At 37.6% G+C, this 15,932-nt stretch overlaps 1 protein-coding gene across 1 annotated transcript in view; it reads right to left on the reverse strand.

Annotated features, from left to right (window-relative positions):
* Positions 1 to 5,031: 5,031 nt before the first annotated feature.
* Positions 5,032 to 15,932, reverse strand: part of COL21A1 (collagen type XXI alpha 1 chain) — a 177,099-nt gene continuing 166,198 nt past the window's right edge. Inside the window, exons 23-30 of the mRNA XM_082414385.1 lie at positions 15,243 to 15,278; positions 12,469 to 12,513; positions 9,996 to 10,028; positions 9,268 to 9,414; positions 9,124 to 9,178; positions 8,416 to 8,616; positions 7,529 to 7,606; positions 5,032 to 6,201 (exon numbers count right to left, since the gene is read on the reverse strand). Of these exons, the coding sequence (XP_082270511.1) occupies positions 6,014 to 6,201; positions 7,529 to 7,606; positions 8,416 to 8,616; positions 9,124 to 9,178; positions 9,268 to 9,414; positions 9,996 to 10,028; positions 12,469 to 12,513; positions 15,243 to 15,278 (783 nt within the window). The 3' untranslated portion in view covers positions 5,032 to 6,013. The remainder of the gene's footprint in view (positions 6,202 to 7,528; positions 7,607 to 8,415; positions 8,617 to 9,123; positions 9,179 to 9,267; positions 9,415 to 9,995; positions 10,029 to 12,468; positions 12,514 to 15,242; positions 15,279 to 15,932) is intronic.

Genomic DNA, 15,932 nt, shown 5'->3' on the forward strand with positions numbered 1-15,932 from the left:
TAATTAGCTTTTCCACTTCCAATCTTGTCTGGTTTCATCTATTCTCACTGCTGCCAGAGTGATTTATCTGCAATGCACACCTCTTCCTGCTATTTCCTCATTACAATCTTGAAAGATTCTTTGGTATCTGCTTTCTCCTTCTCCAGCCCTTTTCCCATTCCCTATATCTCCATTCTTATCTCTTGCCACCCTCAACACCAGCTTTCCAAAACCTAAAAATACAGAATGACTATCACTCCCATGGAGCTGTGTTCTCTGGTTGGAAGCCTCTAAGGCAAGGCAGTGATCCCAGAATGTCTGGTGGAACCCCAGCAAGGGAATTTTTTAAAGCTCTCCTGGTGATTCTAAAGTACAGCCAGGGTTTAAAAACACAGTAACTTCAACCCTTTGTTTTAAAGATTAAAAAAACTAATTCAGGGAAGTTATCAGATTTATCCAAGGTCACATATCACAGACCACTCTTTAACTTTTTTTTTCTTTTGTCAAAAGATTTATTTCAAAATTTCACTTTAAATTACAATGTATAAGATCTATAGATACTTTTCAAATTTGATTTAATATTATTTTGAAATGGCAACTGAACTGGGGACACGATGGAAAAACCTTGTTGTTGCTTGTCATTCTCGCTTATTCAGAATGACACTCCAGTCAGCTACTTCAAGTTGTCCTTTTGAAATCTATTTACTCAAAATTTCTCGGTGAAACCTACCTTGGGGAAGGCAGAACCCAGACATAATTTAGTGAGTAGGAACAGTAACGTTCCTTATTTCAAATGTGTTATGCGGGGCAAAATAATATTCTCTATGTAGCTTTTAAGATAAAAATTTGTTAAAACCTTTGCAGCTCCATTTTACTAAAGTACAGGTTTATACCTGGTCTTTGTAAACTACAGACAGACTGTTCATTTGAATTTCCCTCTGTCTCCCCATCACACCTCAGAGCCTTCGAAGATTAGGCTCTCAGTGTCTCAGCCACAGAGTGGGTACTTTGCTGTGTTGACAGCTTACACCATGTGCTGTACCAGACCATAGGATGTGTGGTTTGACTCTTCACTGTAATCTCTATATAACGACAAGGACAGTTTTCTGCCTGCCTCAGACACAACACAGCTGAATAGCAGCTAAGGGCCGGATCTACAACTGAGGAATCCCAGCAGCGAGCTTCAGAACCACTCCCTGACAATAAAGTTACCACTCTGAAGCTATAATCAAAGGTCCTAGCCAGGGCACTTTAAGTCAATAAACTAAATAATACCAAGGTAAAGCAGATAGGCAAGGTATCAAAATATAAACGGCTTCATGAACTCTGGCTTAGGTGTTCAATTTATAAAAAACTTGTGATTATTTTCTCCTTTGGAATAATTAAGGTTTTAAGGATATAAATCTAACTATGCTTACAAAACCGAGAAAATGTTCAGGCTAAATATACACAGTGATAGTTTATATGATTAATATAATGAGAGGAAGTTATCATAGCTTATTTCTGTGTATGTGGGTATATATGTATTTTGCTGCCCTCTACTGGGGATAAAAAGAATGATCTGCAGCTCCATCTCAATTGAAAATCTCTTCATGATGGAAATGAAATAATTACCTGGTATAGTTCTAAGAACCAAGGATAAAATACAGTTGATATAAATACAGCTAATAGAATAAAATACAGATAAAATAACTAAAGACTATAAACCTCAGGGGTTTGTTGATTTTTTTCCCCCTAAATTGTTCCCACTTTACGTTATAGACCAGGATGAATCAAAATCTGGTCAAGAGAGCCTTTACTGAGAATTGTTGTTACCCTTAAGACTGAGAGTTTCATTCTTAATGGCAATGAATCAAATTAACTTTATCAGTGTTAGTTGTACAAATATAAAATGTTTTGAATAAGTTTTTTAAATATTTCATCTCAAAATTTGCTAATCTCACATTTTCTGTGTGGCTCTGGTAGATGATCAGACTTTATTCTATGGATTAATTTTTTTGTTTTATCTCATTGAATCCTCATAATCCTAATCCTTACTATTAGGCAAGTACTATTAATATTCCTTATTTAATATATGAAGAGACTTAGGCACAAAAAGATAAATACACTTTCTGAAGGCTCCTACTGGAAAAAAACAGTGGGAATTTGAACACAGGCAACCTCACTATGGAAGCCATGCCCTTGTAACTACGCTAAAAGGCCTTGCATGTAAGATGCTGGTACACCATTATGGTCAAAATGTATTTGCAGGACAAAACCATTCACCTATTCATTCTTAAACATCAGTGTTTTATGAGTTAGTCTCGAATTTGTACAAGGCAAAAATATGTTAGGACATATATACCATGATAAATTACAGAAATATTTCAACTTGAGGTACCAATTTTAAAAGCAGATACTGAAAGTAAATACAATTTATATTCCCTACTGATTCCTCTGTGCATTGGTGGCTAATCGAATCTTGGAGACAGAGTTTTGGGTGAAGTAGAAAAGAATCGCTTTATTGCTTTGCCAGGCAAAGGGGGACACAACAGGCTCATGCCCTGAAAAACTATGTGTCCCAACCTGGGAGGATTTGGTGAGGAGTTTTATAGCAATGATTCAAAGGTGGGGTTGCTGATAAGATTAGGGTGTGTGCAGGCCCTGCACTCCTTTAATCTGGCCAGGTGATCTCCTAATCTTGATGAGCTTCTCTGGTTCCTTTAATCTGGCCTCCTGTGGTTTCTTGGCTGCTCTTCCCTTGTCTCTGCATCTCCCTCCCTTCCCTGATTAGCAACTGCTAGAATCTGCCCTTTGGGACTCAGGGAAGGTTGTGGAGGCTGGAAGCTGTTCCCTACAAACAAGAAACAAGGAACACGGAAAGGCTTCCGTGCCCAGAAGCCCCACAGAGTCCTACTCAGTTTCACTAGGTTTTGTTCTCAGTTCTCCAGGCCATTTCTAATCCCCTAGACTTTGCTCATTTTTATTCCCTTGACATGACTTGGTGGGCTGCTAATGTCTCCTGGCCTTTCAAATCTCAGTTTATAACTATTGCTTTAGGGAAGCTTTCCCCACGCTCATCTGTTTTATGACTTGGGCTCCCACACAAAACACCACACATGGGGTGGCCTACACAAGAGAAATGGATTTGCGTTTAGTTCTAGAGGCCAGAAGTGCAAGATCAGGGTGGGTGATCTTCCTGGCTCTTTTTTTTTTTAATGCAATTTTTAAAAATTGAAGTATAGTTGATTTACAAGGTTGTGTTAGTTTCAGGTGTACAGCAAAGTGATTCAGCTATGCATATGAATCTATTCTTTTTCAGATTCTTTTCCATTATAGGTTATTACAGGATATTGAGTATAGTTCCCTGTACGATACAGGATGGCCTTGTTTGTTATCTATTTTATATACAGTCGTACGTGTATATGTTACTCCCAAACTCCTAATTTGTCCCTCCTCCCACCTTTCCACTTTGGTAACCATAAGTTTGTTTTCTATGTCTGTGAATCTATTTCTCTTTTGAAATAAGTTCATTTGTATCATTTTTGTCTTTCTCTGTCTGGCTTACTTCACTTAGTATGATAATTCCTGGCTCTTAAATCATCACCTTATCACTGTGTGCTCACATGGTCTTTTGTCATATGTGTGCATGTGGAGAAAAAGGGATTTCCTTCTTCCTCCTTTTATAAAGCCACCAATCATATAGGATTAGTACGCCATCCTTACGACCTTATTTAACCTTAATCAGAGTCTAAAAGTCCTACCTCCAAACAGGGTCCCATGAGGGTTAAGGCTTCAATATATGAATTTGGGAGGAACACAATTTAGTCCATAGCATCACCCTATACATTTCTATAGCACTTTCTCCTTTCTTAGAATGTATAGCAATCACCTGTTTTCCTATCTGTGCCTCATTAGACATGAGTGTCCTCAGGCCAGACCACATGACTATGTCACCATTGTATCCCTGGCCCAGTCCCAGGCATTACATGGCCATGTGAAACAGAGCAGGACCCTGTGGGGTTCCTGGGCATGGAAGCCTTTCTGTTCCCCATCTCTTGTTTGTAGGGAATAGACTCCAGCCTCCATGACCTTCCCTGAGTTCCAAAGGGCAGGTTCAAACAGTTGCTAATCAGGGAAGAGAGGGGGATGCAGAGACAAGGGAGGAGCAGTCAAGAAATGATAGTGCAGCCTTGGGGCAGGGTCCAAGTTCCACCTTAAGAGATACACATAACAATGTCTTTGAGCTCTTTACAGAACTAAAACTCCCAATAAATGGGATATGTCAGCATTCTTCATTCCAGAGAAGACCCCCTGAGGCCAGATTAAAGGAACCAGAGAAGCTCATCAAGAGGCCAGATTAAAGGAGTGTAGGCCCTGCACACACCCTAATCTTATCAGCAACCCCATCTTTGAATCATTGCTATAAAATTCCTCACTAAATCCTCCCAAGTTGGGACACATAGTTTTTCAGGGCATGAGCCTGTTGTGTCCCCCTTTGCCTGGCAAAGCAATAAAGCTATTTTTTTCTACTTCACCCAAAACTCTGTCTCTGAGATTCGATTTGGCACTGGTGCATAGAGACCAAGTTTTCGGCATCACATGTGCTCAAAGCTGGTTGAATGAACAAGGGGCAGAAGGAAGTTCCTATTCTGCCCCTTCACCAGGTCTACCAGGAAATGCTGTAACTATCAGGGGGAGTATGTTGGTCAGGTCTAACAGATATCTGGGGCTTTGCTGGAGACAGAACATCAAAACAAGCCTTAAGCTAATTCAGCTGCTGAATGTATGGGCTTCACTCACCTCCAAGGTTCTCATCAAAGTCACAGAAGGACACGTCATCAGTTAGGCTAAACTCTGATTACCAGCCATTCCTGGGCCAGGAAGCAGACGCTGTACCCATCCAGGTGAGTAGCACACAACCCAATTTCTAAGTTCTTATTACGTATGAATCAGTGATTTAAAAATAGGGTAAATAATTTAATAAATTATACCCATTGAATAAATGACCATGTCAAATGGATAATATACTCAAGAATCAGTTAAAATTAAGTATAAAAAAAAGACACTGCATTCAGGCCTGTACAAAACTTTATTGTACTTTGAATAATAAGCAAAGTAACAAAATTTAGAGCATGATAAAGGATGGAATATCTCAAATTATGTTCCTTACAAAAGCATTAAGTACAGTACACAAAGACTGTTTATAATATTTTAAAGTCTGCTAAAAATATCAAGACATCCTAGGATTTGTGGAGTTACCTTTCCTGTCAACTAGAGCATTGATTCCCACTAGCTTTGCTACAATAAAAGTTAACATATATGAATGTACACATGTAATAACTGAAATGGAAAATGAAGGCATGCAACAAACATTCCAATTACTAAGCAAGTATGAAGAAGAAAGTCTTTTTGGTATTTCTGAACTTACAATTCCTTTGAACATATCGACCAGGTCCAGTGAAACTTTTTTTCCAGAATGTTCAGAGGTGATATTCAAAACACTGAACAACCAACAGTCCATCACCCCTATCTGGTAAGCACAGATACTGGAGTAAGTGCTGATATGGCAATACGGTCTGTTCCCAAACTGTGTATCAGCCCTGATCTCATCTCCCATGTCCAGATGCACATGTGGACTAATGTAGAAGTGTGAGCTATGAGCTATGAAACATGAAATTCACACAGACAGGAAGTTGAACTCAAATACTCTGCTGCATGGAGGCTGAATGTGAAATTTTTCACAGTGACTGAAATTGACTGGCTGACAGGCAATGGTGGTTTTTTATATTTGACTTTGATTAAAATGAATGGACTTACAAGAAACCCTTGAGATTTAGTTAATGCTACTAATCTAAAGGCTCTGAAGAACTGAGGAGCCTTTAAAATCAGTATATGTGACCTTGTCTATATTTTTCCTTAAGGAAAAAAACAATAATAAAAACACCGAGGTACATGAGTTTCTTTTCAAGGGATTATTGTTGTTATCTTCCTGAGATGCAAAGACCACAAAAGAAGAGCACCATGCCTAGGCTGCTGAATGAGGCATCCGACACTAATAGTTTGGTCCTTTTCTAAAGGGATCTCTTCTGACAATGACACTAAAACACAGTGATGGATCACAGATGCCAGGGGGTCCTGGCTGCCCTTGGATTCCAGGTTTTCCGTGGTCTCCGTCTTTGCCGGGGAGACCTGGGTCTCCTGGAGGACCTTCTTTGCTTATTCCAGGGAGGCCCTCTGGACCTAGGATGAGACATTAACAATATATGAACAGAGGAGTTTGGTTTTGTTGCTGACACAGCTGAATCTGCAAAACATGTAAACTGGTAAAAAGACTCCCTTGAAAATTTTACATATTTGCACTAATGTGAAAAGAGGAGGTATCCTATTGCTAATTCTATACACCTTCCATTTTGAAAAGAACTATCCAAAAGTAATTTTTGTAAAACTAGGCCAAGCTATGTTAATATGCAATCATGCTGCTGCTGAAGACACAGAGCTAACATTCTAATATTTCAATTTGTGGATTGTCCAAACTATTTCTTCCTCTCAGCTTATCTTTTGCCAATATTATTATAAATTAGTAGGTAATATATCAGTAAGCTAAAACTCTAATAAACTCACTTTTATGCCATATTTGTAGTCAAAATGACTATTTCCACTATATACATATATATATTTTTTTTAGTTTCCACAATGAAATACATTGTCATTACCATAGTATACTAGTAATCAATACACAGAGGTATTATAACACTAATTTGTGAACCATAACTTAGTTCAATTAGCATGTTCAAAAAAAGAAAAACTAACTCAAGATATTGGTCTTTTAAAGTTGATGACCCAAAATAACAAAAACAAAATATTTAGGTTTGGGGATGGAGCAGAGTGGGCTGGGGCACTTTCTACCACTAATACTTCCTGCTACTACTACTAATAAACATTTATTCAGCACTAAACTACAATTGTAGGTATTGTTCAAAATGCTTTACATACAAAGTATTAAGTCATTTGATCCACCCAAAAGCCTCGAGCAGTAATAACATCTAAAATAATAATGATAGTACACATTTATTGAAAACATAACTTTTTCATGCACTGTTCTGAAAGCACGACATGTATTAATTCATTTAATCTTCCACCAATGTCATGATGCAAAAGACATCTCATCACTATTTTACAAATGAGGAAACTGACACATGGAGAAGTTAAATAACACAGCTAGCAGAGGCTGGCTTACAAGTCCATCTCAGCATTATTCTGCTTCCCTGAGAATCATAAAGATTAAACAGTGATATACACTAGGTAAACCTGGGCGACTGGAACCATCCGAGAACTATTCTAAGGAGTAGTATTCTAAGGAGTCTAAATGATAAGTGAGAGAGAATCCTGAATGATTAATGAATATAATATAGGATAAAACTTCTAGTAGTTAGAACTCAATGTGTTGAATGTGAATCACTCAAAAAAGGAAACGAAAGTCTTGGTTTCAAATCTTTGGACAGAGATTTATGATGATTTTCTTAACGCAAAATGTGCAGCAACACTTATGAGCATCATCAGTTCATACCTGGGGGACCAGGAGGACCTTGTGCTCCAGGGTACCCAAACCCTTGGCTCCCCTTTGCCCCATTTCGTCCTGGTAGGCCTGCAGAGTGTCAGAGAGGGGAGTAAGCTTACTTTTCCCATAAAATCACTTCCTCCTAGATTGTTTCTTTCAAAGCTGTTAATACATACATTAAAAGAAAAATAAATCTTTAAAAATTAGCCTGCCACCTATTTATTATTATTAACAGGACACAGAATTTTTGAAGCAAAAATTTATAAAATGATAAGTGGTCTAGAAAAACTTAATGAAGATTAAATATTAAGAAAGGAAAATGGTTTGGAATTATTAGCTCTTTTTGTTACTCATAGTTGTTCTTTTATTACTTTGATGAAACATCTAAATTGTTCCTATAATATTAAATTAAAAGGAAAGAATTATCAACCAACATTTCACATAAATATTCAAAAACAAAGAGCAGTAAGTTGTGGGCTATTAGGAAGTTTGGTTGCAAAGCATCATTTTTCTTATAGAAATTTATAGAAAACAATTTTGAATATGGTTACAGAAGTTACCAAAGTCAAAATAAAGGAAATGGTGTCTGTCATGTTCTATTTAAAGACTTAATTAGACTCAAGCAAAATTTCTAAGTGCATTGTCAACATTTTCTGATTTACAGGTTCACATGCTTCATAACATTGACCTCTCTCTTGACTTTAGGATATTCTTTCATGAAATAGAATGACTGTTCTTTAACTCAGCTGACAAATTATTTAAAGACTTAGGGATAGAAAAATTTTTTGTCTTCAAGAAAACAAACAGGAACTCTTGCCTGTTAAATAAGTTTAGGATGTGAATACAAAAAATACCCTTTTCTGTTGTTTATTTGCTTACACATACAAACTAAGTACCTTTTAATCCTTTGGCACCTGGGCGTCCCGGAGCTCCCATTAATCCAGGAACACCATCTCTTCCTGGCAAACCAGGGAATCCTCGGGGACCTTCTGGGCCCATGGGACCAGGTGGCCCAGGAATACCAGGGGAGCCGTGCTGGGACTGGCAGTGATCACAACCCTGAATTCTTCCACTTTGAAGTAAGACAGGTAGCTGGGCTTAAAAGCAAAGAAACCCCATTCTTTATGTTTAAATGGTGAATGAGCATTAATAATATCACTCATATTTTTTTCTAAATTTATAGATGCATATCTCTTGGCCAATAATTTCATTTCTAAAAATTTAACTATGGAAATATCCATTGCTCTATGCAATACCTTTATTGTGGCAATTACTTCAAGTAAGGGAAAAAAGGAAGTGCCCCTCTAATAGAAACTGGTAAATTAAATTATAGACCTCACATTATGAATAAAATTACCAGAATTATGTCAGGGAAGAAAATTTAATCAATGGTAAAATAATGCTAAATTGCTTTATTAAAAAGATTACAAAGGGTACATATAACATTTTACCTTTATAAAAATACTTATCTGGAAAAACAAAACAGAGGTTGATAAATGTCCGTTATTTTCTTCATCTTACTTATATCTTTTATAATTTCTACAAAGAATTTGTATTACTTTTGAAATTTGAAAGTTATTAAAATCTCTATGTTGGAGACTTACCTCTTAATACATCAGTGCAAACTTGTCGAATAAACTGTTCTGAAAATTCTCTCCCCTGCATCAAATTATTAAGGGTTATAACATTGACATACCAAGTAAAAAGCAACAGAAATATGAAAACTGTGAAAGAAGCAGAATACATACGGGCTTCCCATCCAGTCCTGGGGGTCCCTGAGGACCTGCTTCCCCGGGTTGCCCCTGGGGACCCGTAGGCCCCATCAGACCATCCACTCCAGACTCTCCTTTGGGTCCAGTGGCACCTCTGGCACCAGGCTCTCCCTTTTCACCTCTCTAAAAACAAAAGAAATCTTCAAAAGTTCTATTTAAATATTTCAGGAGGTATTAATGCATCATAAAAGTCTTAAGGATATGGATATGAAAATATACAAACATATATCTAAGTTATATAGGAAACTGTTGGGAAACACTGTAATTGATCAGGAAGGAAATTTCATATTATATTAAACTGTCATTTATCCATCCATCCAACCCTACAAATAACTACTACCTAGTACATATATTGATTAAGCAATATGCATAGTGCCAGAGATACAATGATGAATGTGACACAGTTCTGTCCCCAAGGAGTTTAAATCCTAGAGAGATAGATGTAGAAATACACAATATTCTTCATTGAAAAACATGCAGAAACACTTAGCTCCTAATTTAGAAGAAGAATCAATATTACTGGCAAATATGTAACATTTCATACCTAATTCAGTGAATCTACATATTCTGAAAATCTCTATTTAGGAACTACTAAAGAACATGAAAGATATTTTCTGTTTGTGATGTCAATAGCTAGATTTATACAGTATTAAAAATCAAGCCATGAGGACTGAACAGACAGCATAATACATGAAGAAACATACCTCTCCTTTTGTACCATGATGGCCTTGAATTCCCTTTGAAAATTAATAGGGAAAAAATAAATAAATAAATAAATGTGCAAGCTACAGTACTAGCAATGTGGCATGCACCCTTTACCACACATTTAATCAAACTTTAATTTTCAGTTTGGATCTATGTTCATCGGTGATATTGGCCTGTAGTTTTCTTTCTTTGTAACATCTTTATCTGGTTTTGGTATCACGGTGATGGTGGCCTCGTAGAGTGAGTTTGGGAGTGTTCCTCCCTTTGCTATATTTGTAGTGAGGTGGATGGACCTAGAGTCTGTCATACAGAGTGAAGTAAGTCAGAAAGAGAAAAACAAATACCGTATGCTAACTCATATATATGGAATCTAAAAAAAAAAAAAAAAAAATGGTTCTGAAGAACCTAGAAGCAGGACAGGAATAAAGATGCAGACGTAGAGAATGGACTTGAGGACACAGGGAGGGGAAAGGGTAAGCTGGGATGAAGTGAGAGAGTGGCATGGACATATATACACTACCAAATGTAAAATAGATAGCTAGTGGGAAGTAGCCGCATAGCACAGGGAGATCAGCTCTGTGCTTTGTGACCACCTAGAGGGGTGGGATAGGGAGGGTGGGAGGGGGAAACAAGAGGGAGGAGATATAGGGATATAGCTGATTCACTTTGTTATAAAGCAGAAACTAACACACCATTGTAAAGCAATTATACTCCAATAAAGATGTATAAAAAAAAAATCGATCAGCAAGTAAAACACTCTCTGTAAGGCCATTCTTTAAATATGGAAGTTTCTGAAGAAATGCAGGGGTTTCTACCAGACAGAATATTACAAATGGAGCCAGAGTAAGAGGAAAGATAAAATAGTAAGCTCTCTGGACTAGAACCAAATGAGAGCTAAAACTGAAAACAGCTGTCATCGGAGAATCCACTAAGATGATTTCATGAGGGAAACATTCGCTTGGACCCCATTCACAACGGGAACGCCAGAAAAATCACACACGTGCAGCCCTTGGTAGGATGACAGCTAACTAGGACTTTGTTTACTTTGAGAGATTGGGACAACTATTCAGCTGCTGAGAGGCAATGGCTGTCCTGCTCTCCCCCACCCCGCCCCCCGCCATTCTCCCTGTAGACTCAGTTCCTGGTGGTGGAAAACGCAGCTTCCAATACACCCAGGACAGAAGCTTTCTAGGGAACCCAAATCCTGCCTTGGGGGAGCAGACTTCCTCTTTTCCTTGAGAAGTGAGATTAAAAAAAACAAGTTAGGGGAAACTTGCAGAGAGTGTCATCTGTCAACCAGTGAGCTAGCCAAGTTGTGAACTCAAAATCCAAAAAGAATCTCCTTCTATCAGAGAGTTACTGTGAATAACAATTTGGGGTAAAAGGCCTAGGTTGCGGAGGGTGATGGAAGAAGGGGTGAGGGTCCTCCTACGAGTAGAGCTGTTTAAAGATGCTGTGTGATTAACTCAGGGAAACAGAGCAGGTCAGAGGGGAATAGGGACAGAGCTGGTTGTCATCCAGTGGTGTGAGTGGAGTGAAGGGACAGGAAAATGAAGACCTTTTGTATTGCACATAACTGTGCACAGGCAAACTCTGTCCATTTCTCCTTTCAGTGACTCTTGCTCTGAAGTTCACTGCTAAGTTCTCAATTTCTTGACATGTAACACTCACCCTCCATCTTAGACAACCTTGGGGCCATGTGCTTTCAAAGACTCCCCCCGCCACCAATGGTCTCCCCGATTCCTCCAAGTGAGGGACCCAGAGACCCCTGTCCTTGGAGACGTCACCTCACAGTTTTATCCCCCTACCTCCAGAGTCAGTGTAATCACTGAATCTTTCTCCCACCCACACTCCCTAATCAGTTGGATGCTTTTATTTGTCCAATTTGGCTCTGACTGAACCTACATGCCACTTGGCAATCTCACTGAAACATGGCTTCATGAGGAGAGTTTAGTCAAGGAAGAAGCAAGGCAATCTTATTATGTATCTATTGCACAACACCGTTCCTCAAGATGGCATTTTAATTCATCTCTAGTGTAGTAAATTATATCTTTGAACAAACTAGAGGGAAACAAGGACATTCCTTCACTATGTATGGCCTCAACTACTCACATTTCAAGAAGAAAATCAAAACTCAACAGTAGGTACAGAGATGCTGCCATGTATGGCTGCCTTGGGCCAATACTACTCCAAGAAATGGGTGGAACTGTCTACCTTTAGTCATTTATTTGGTCAGAAGAAAAGCATTGAAAATCAAGTTTCACAGCCACTGAGAGTATCATCATGGGAAAATGAAAATATAAATCAAAAGAGTAAAGTTGTGATCACCATCACCCCTAGAATTCTCATCCTTGGGCACTTAGCATGCAGGCTACATCTCCCCTTCTCCCCACCTATTATTATTTGCAAGTAACCTTCTCTCAGTATTGTTCGTTATGTGATTCATTATTTCATTTTCCATAAAAAAAATACCTGTGGCCCTGGAATCCCTGGTCTTCCATTCTCTCCCTTTTGACCCTTTAAAATTGAATAAACGTTATTCATTAATTTGCACACATATGATGCAATCACATATACAACACAAACTATGTACTGTGCTGTCGTCTAGAAGAAAGGTCACAAGAGCAGTGATGCAAATATGTAAAATGATGTAAGAGAAGAAAAAAAGAAGTAAGAGGAACGTCAACCTAACCTTACAGTTAAAATGGATAAAGACAAGGAACAAACTACTGACTTTGGGGAACATGTAAATAATGTTAGACAGTTGAGGATGTTCTGCTGAGTCCATGTTCACAGCATGAAAATCATTTAAAAATCCAGTGGCTGTGGTCATTTTCTTAATTTCAATGACATTATTTTTGTTCAGTGTTGATTATACACATGTGAGGGCAAGAAGATCACTTGAAGGATATTTTTAAATTAAAAATATACTGTGAAATACATTTTGAATGAAGATCTTTAAATTAGGACAAATAGAGAAAAAATTAATAAAGATATAAACACATTTGTCCATTCAATTAATATTTCGGGACATCCTCCTTGTATAAGACATTGCGCCAGACCCTGAAACTACTATTTCATCCCTATGTTGAACAGGATAATTAGCAGTTTCTAGCAAAACATACCCCTAGATATATAATCAATTAAAAATCTAGTAACTGAAATTGTAAATCACTCCTGCATAGAGGTTTTTTCATTTACTTACTTACATCAATGAATTCCCAGGGGCCCTATTTGCTGTAGGGACACTGTTGCAGTGTCCCCATGTTGCCTTCAAGTTGCTTACTGTGTGGTGCAAAAGCTAAGCAATTAATCTCTTTAATAAGCAGTTAAATTCTAAACTTCAAAGTGGCTAAGATACTAAATCTTAACTGTTCTCAACACAAAAACAAACTAACATGACATGATAAAGGTGTTATCTAACCATACAGTAGTAATCATATTGCAATATATAAACTGCACCTTGTACACCTTAAACTTACACAATGGTATATGTTAATTATATCACCTTAAACTTGTACACCTTAAACTCGTACACCTTAAACTTACACCTTGTACACCTTAAACTTATACATTATTATATATTAACATTGTGCCCTGTATACCTTAAACTTATACAATGTTATATGTTAATTATATTAATAAAAATATATACAGCTAAATTCTATTGGAATTCTATTTTGAAAAAGAATGATGAAAATACTGTCTGATAAGGATGCAGTGTATAATTATATATCTGGAATGGATACTACTGGGACATAGGGTGGGGCATCTGATAAAGAGGGTAGGAAAAATGACTGCACCTTGAGTGCAGCCCTCAGGGATGTGTAAGTGGTACCCAACTGGAGAAGATAGGGAGGGTGTGGCAGGGAGAGCAGACACAGGACAGAGGTGTGTAATTTCTTCCTGCTAAAGCAGCAGGGCAGGAGTGGATAATAGTGGGTAGACTGGCAAAGAGATAAGACTAAAGAAGAAGATTCAGTCCAGCAAGGAGGCACTTTATGGGCCAGACTTTATCTTGAAATGTGTGTGGAGCACCACTGAAGGACTTCTAAGAAGTTGTGTAACTTAGTTATTGATGCTGGTAAAAGTGTGGGGGGAAGGGGTAGACTGGACTCAAGGAGACCAGTTAGAAGGATATTACAGTCACCCAGGACCCATGACAAGAAATGGCCAGGGCAGTGGGATGGGGGCAAGGGGCTTAGTTCAAGTTTCATTGTCTGAAACAGTGTTCAGACTGTGACCTTAGCAGATTTTGATGCTATTATTACCTAAATTTGAAATTTCCTTTTATGCCACCAGATATTCTAAAGCTTTCAAAGTTCTGTGAATTTTGCAAAGTGTTTTACGTAGCAAGACTCAGCCACTATAGCTGAACTTTTTTTTTTTGGCCACACCGCACAGCATGTGGGGATCTTAGTTCCTGACCAGGGATGAAACCTGTGCTCCCTGCATTGGGAGCACAGATTCTTAACCACTGGACCATCAGGGAAGTCCCTATAGCTGAGCTTTGTAATCTTAAAAACATCATTAAAGTACTGTCTGGACACTTGATTTGTAATTGATGGTTGGAAAAGTCTTACATTTCTAGAACTTAAAAGACTGAAAGACCAACAGATATAGTTTATTCCTGCTCCGTGTGTCACTGATTCAGCCAGTGGTGTCCTACTCATGGGTCAGGGTTCAGTTAATGAAAAAACCGTCTGAGGGCCACTCGGACTGAGGTGAAACTGTCCTCATCTCCCAAAGCTGTAGCATGTTTCTCCCCTTTGCCTTTGTTGCTAAGACACCCAAAACCAAACGTCCTTCTAAATCACCCTAGATTTCCTCAGCCTGATCTAATTTTCTGGTATAATTCTCCTTCTGTTTATTAGTTTGAATATGTTTTATATATGGTGTTAACAGTTTCTTATCAAATTTATTTATGCCATAAGCCATGTCAAATCATTTGTGGAAACCAACACACCATAAAATATATAAATAAATAGATATTACAAGCATGTGATAAAATCCGTATATTATTCTGTTGAATTGCTTGGTTCCCAAGTTTCCTACAATAGTGATGTAGTGAAGAATGTTAAAGTTAGATTTGATGTGTTTTGAGAAGTTTAGTAAAATGAGAAAGCTGGGATTTAACAGATATTGACAGTAAAACAGGAAGGAGCTGGAAAAGCCATGGAAAAATTAAAAAGAATGAAGCCCTGAGTTTTTTGCCAAGCTAAAAAAAAAAAAAGCCAGTAACATACCTGAATGCCCTTTTCTCCTTGATTCCCTTTGTCCCCCTGCAAAAAGGCCATTTAATATGTATCATAATGTCATATATTTTGTATCCTTTCAAATAAACATGCTGTTCTTCAGCCAAGAAAAATATATGGTCTCATGCAAATTTGACAAGTGCCTTATAAACAGAAGTTGACTCCAACATGATATTTGAGAAGAGAGTAAAAACACATTATGTCAAGATGATGTTCTAAATGAATACTTTCTTGTGCTCTTACATTCAAAAGAAAATTTACTACAATTTCTATTTTATAAGGAAGAAGAAAACTTTTCTATATTGATCACAATCTGAAGTTAAACAAAGAGAGGACTTATTTTGACAAATCTTGTTCTATGAAATCAAACTGAAAAGTCTTCTACTATTAAGCTAATAATGGCCACAAATTTATAGGAAAAAACGAAATAAAACAATGTTGAAATAATATTTTAGAAAACATATGTTTCAAAAATTAACTTTTGGGGGGAAATTCATATTCCCTAATATTGTTTCCTGGAATTTCTCAGCTAGAAGAGATGTTTGAAACCAACTAGTTCAGTGTCTTTGTTCTTATAATGTACCCACAGATCAGGAAAGGTAAGCATTTGCCCAAGGTTGAACTTGGACGCTCTTTCCAAATTTCCTTTCTACCATGCTATCCAAACACAAAGAGTAGAGT

This window comes from Balaenoptera physalus (assembly GCF_965194825.1).
Source record: "Balaenoptera physalus genome assembly, chromosome: 11".
In the NCBI taxonomy this organism is placed as follows: Eukaryota; Metazoa; Chordata; class Mammalia; order Artiodactyla; family Balaenopteridae; genus Balaenoptera; species Balaenoptera physalus.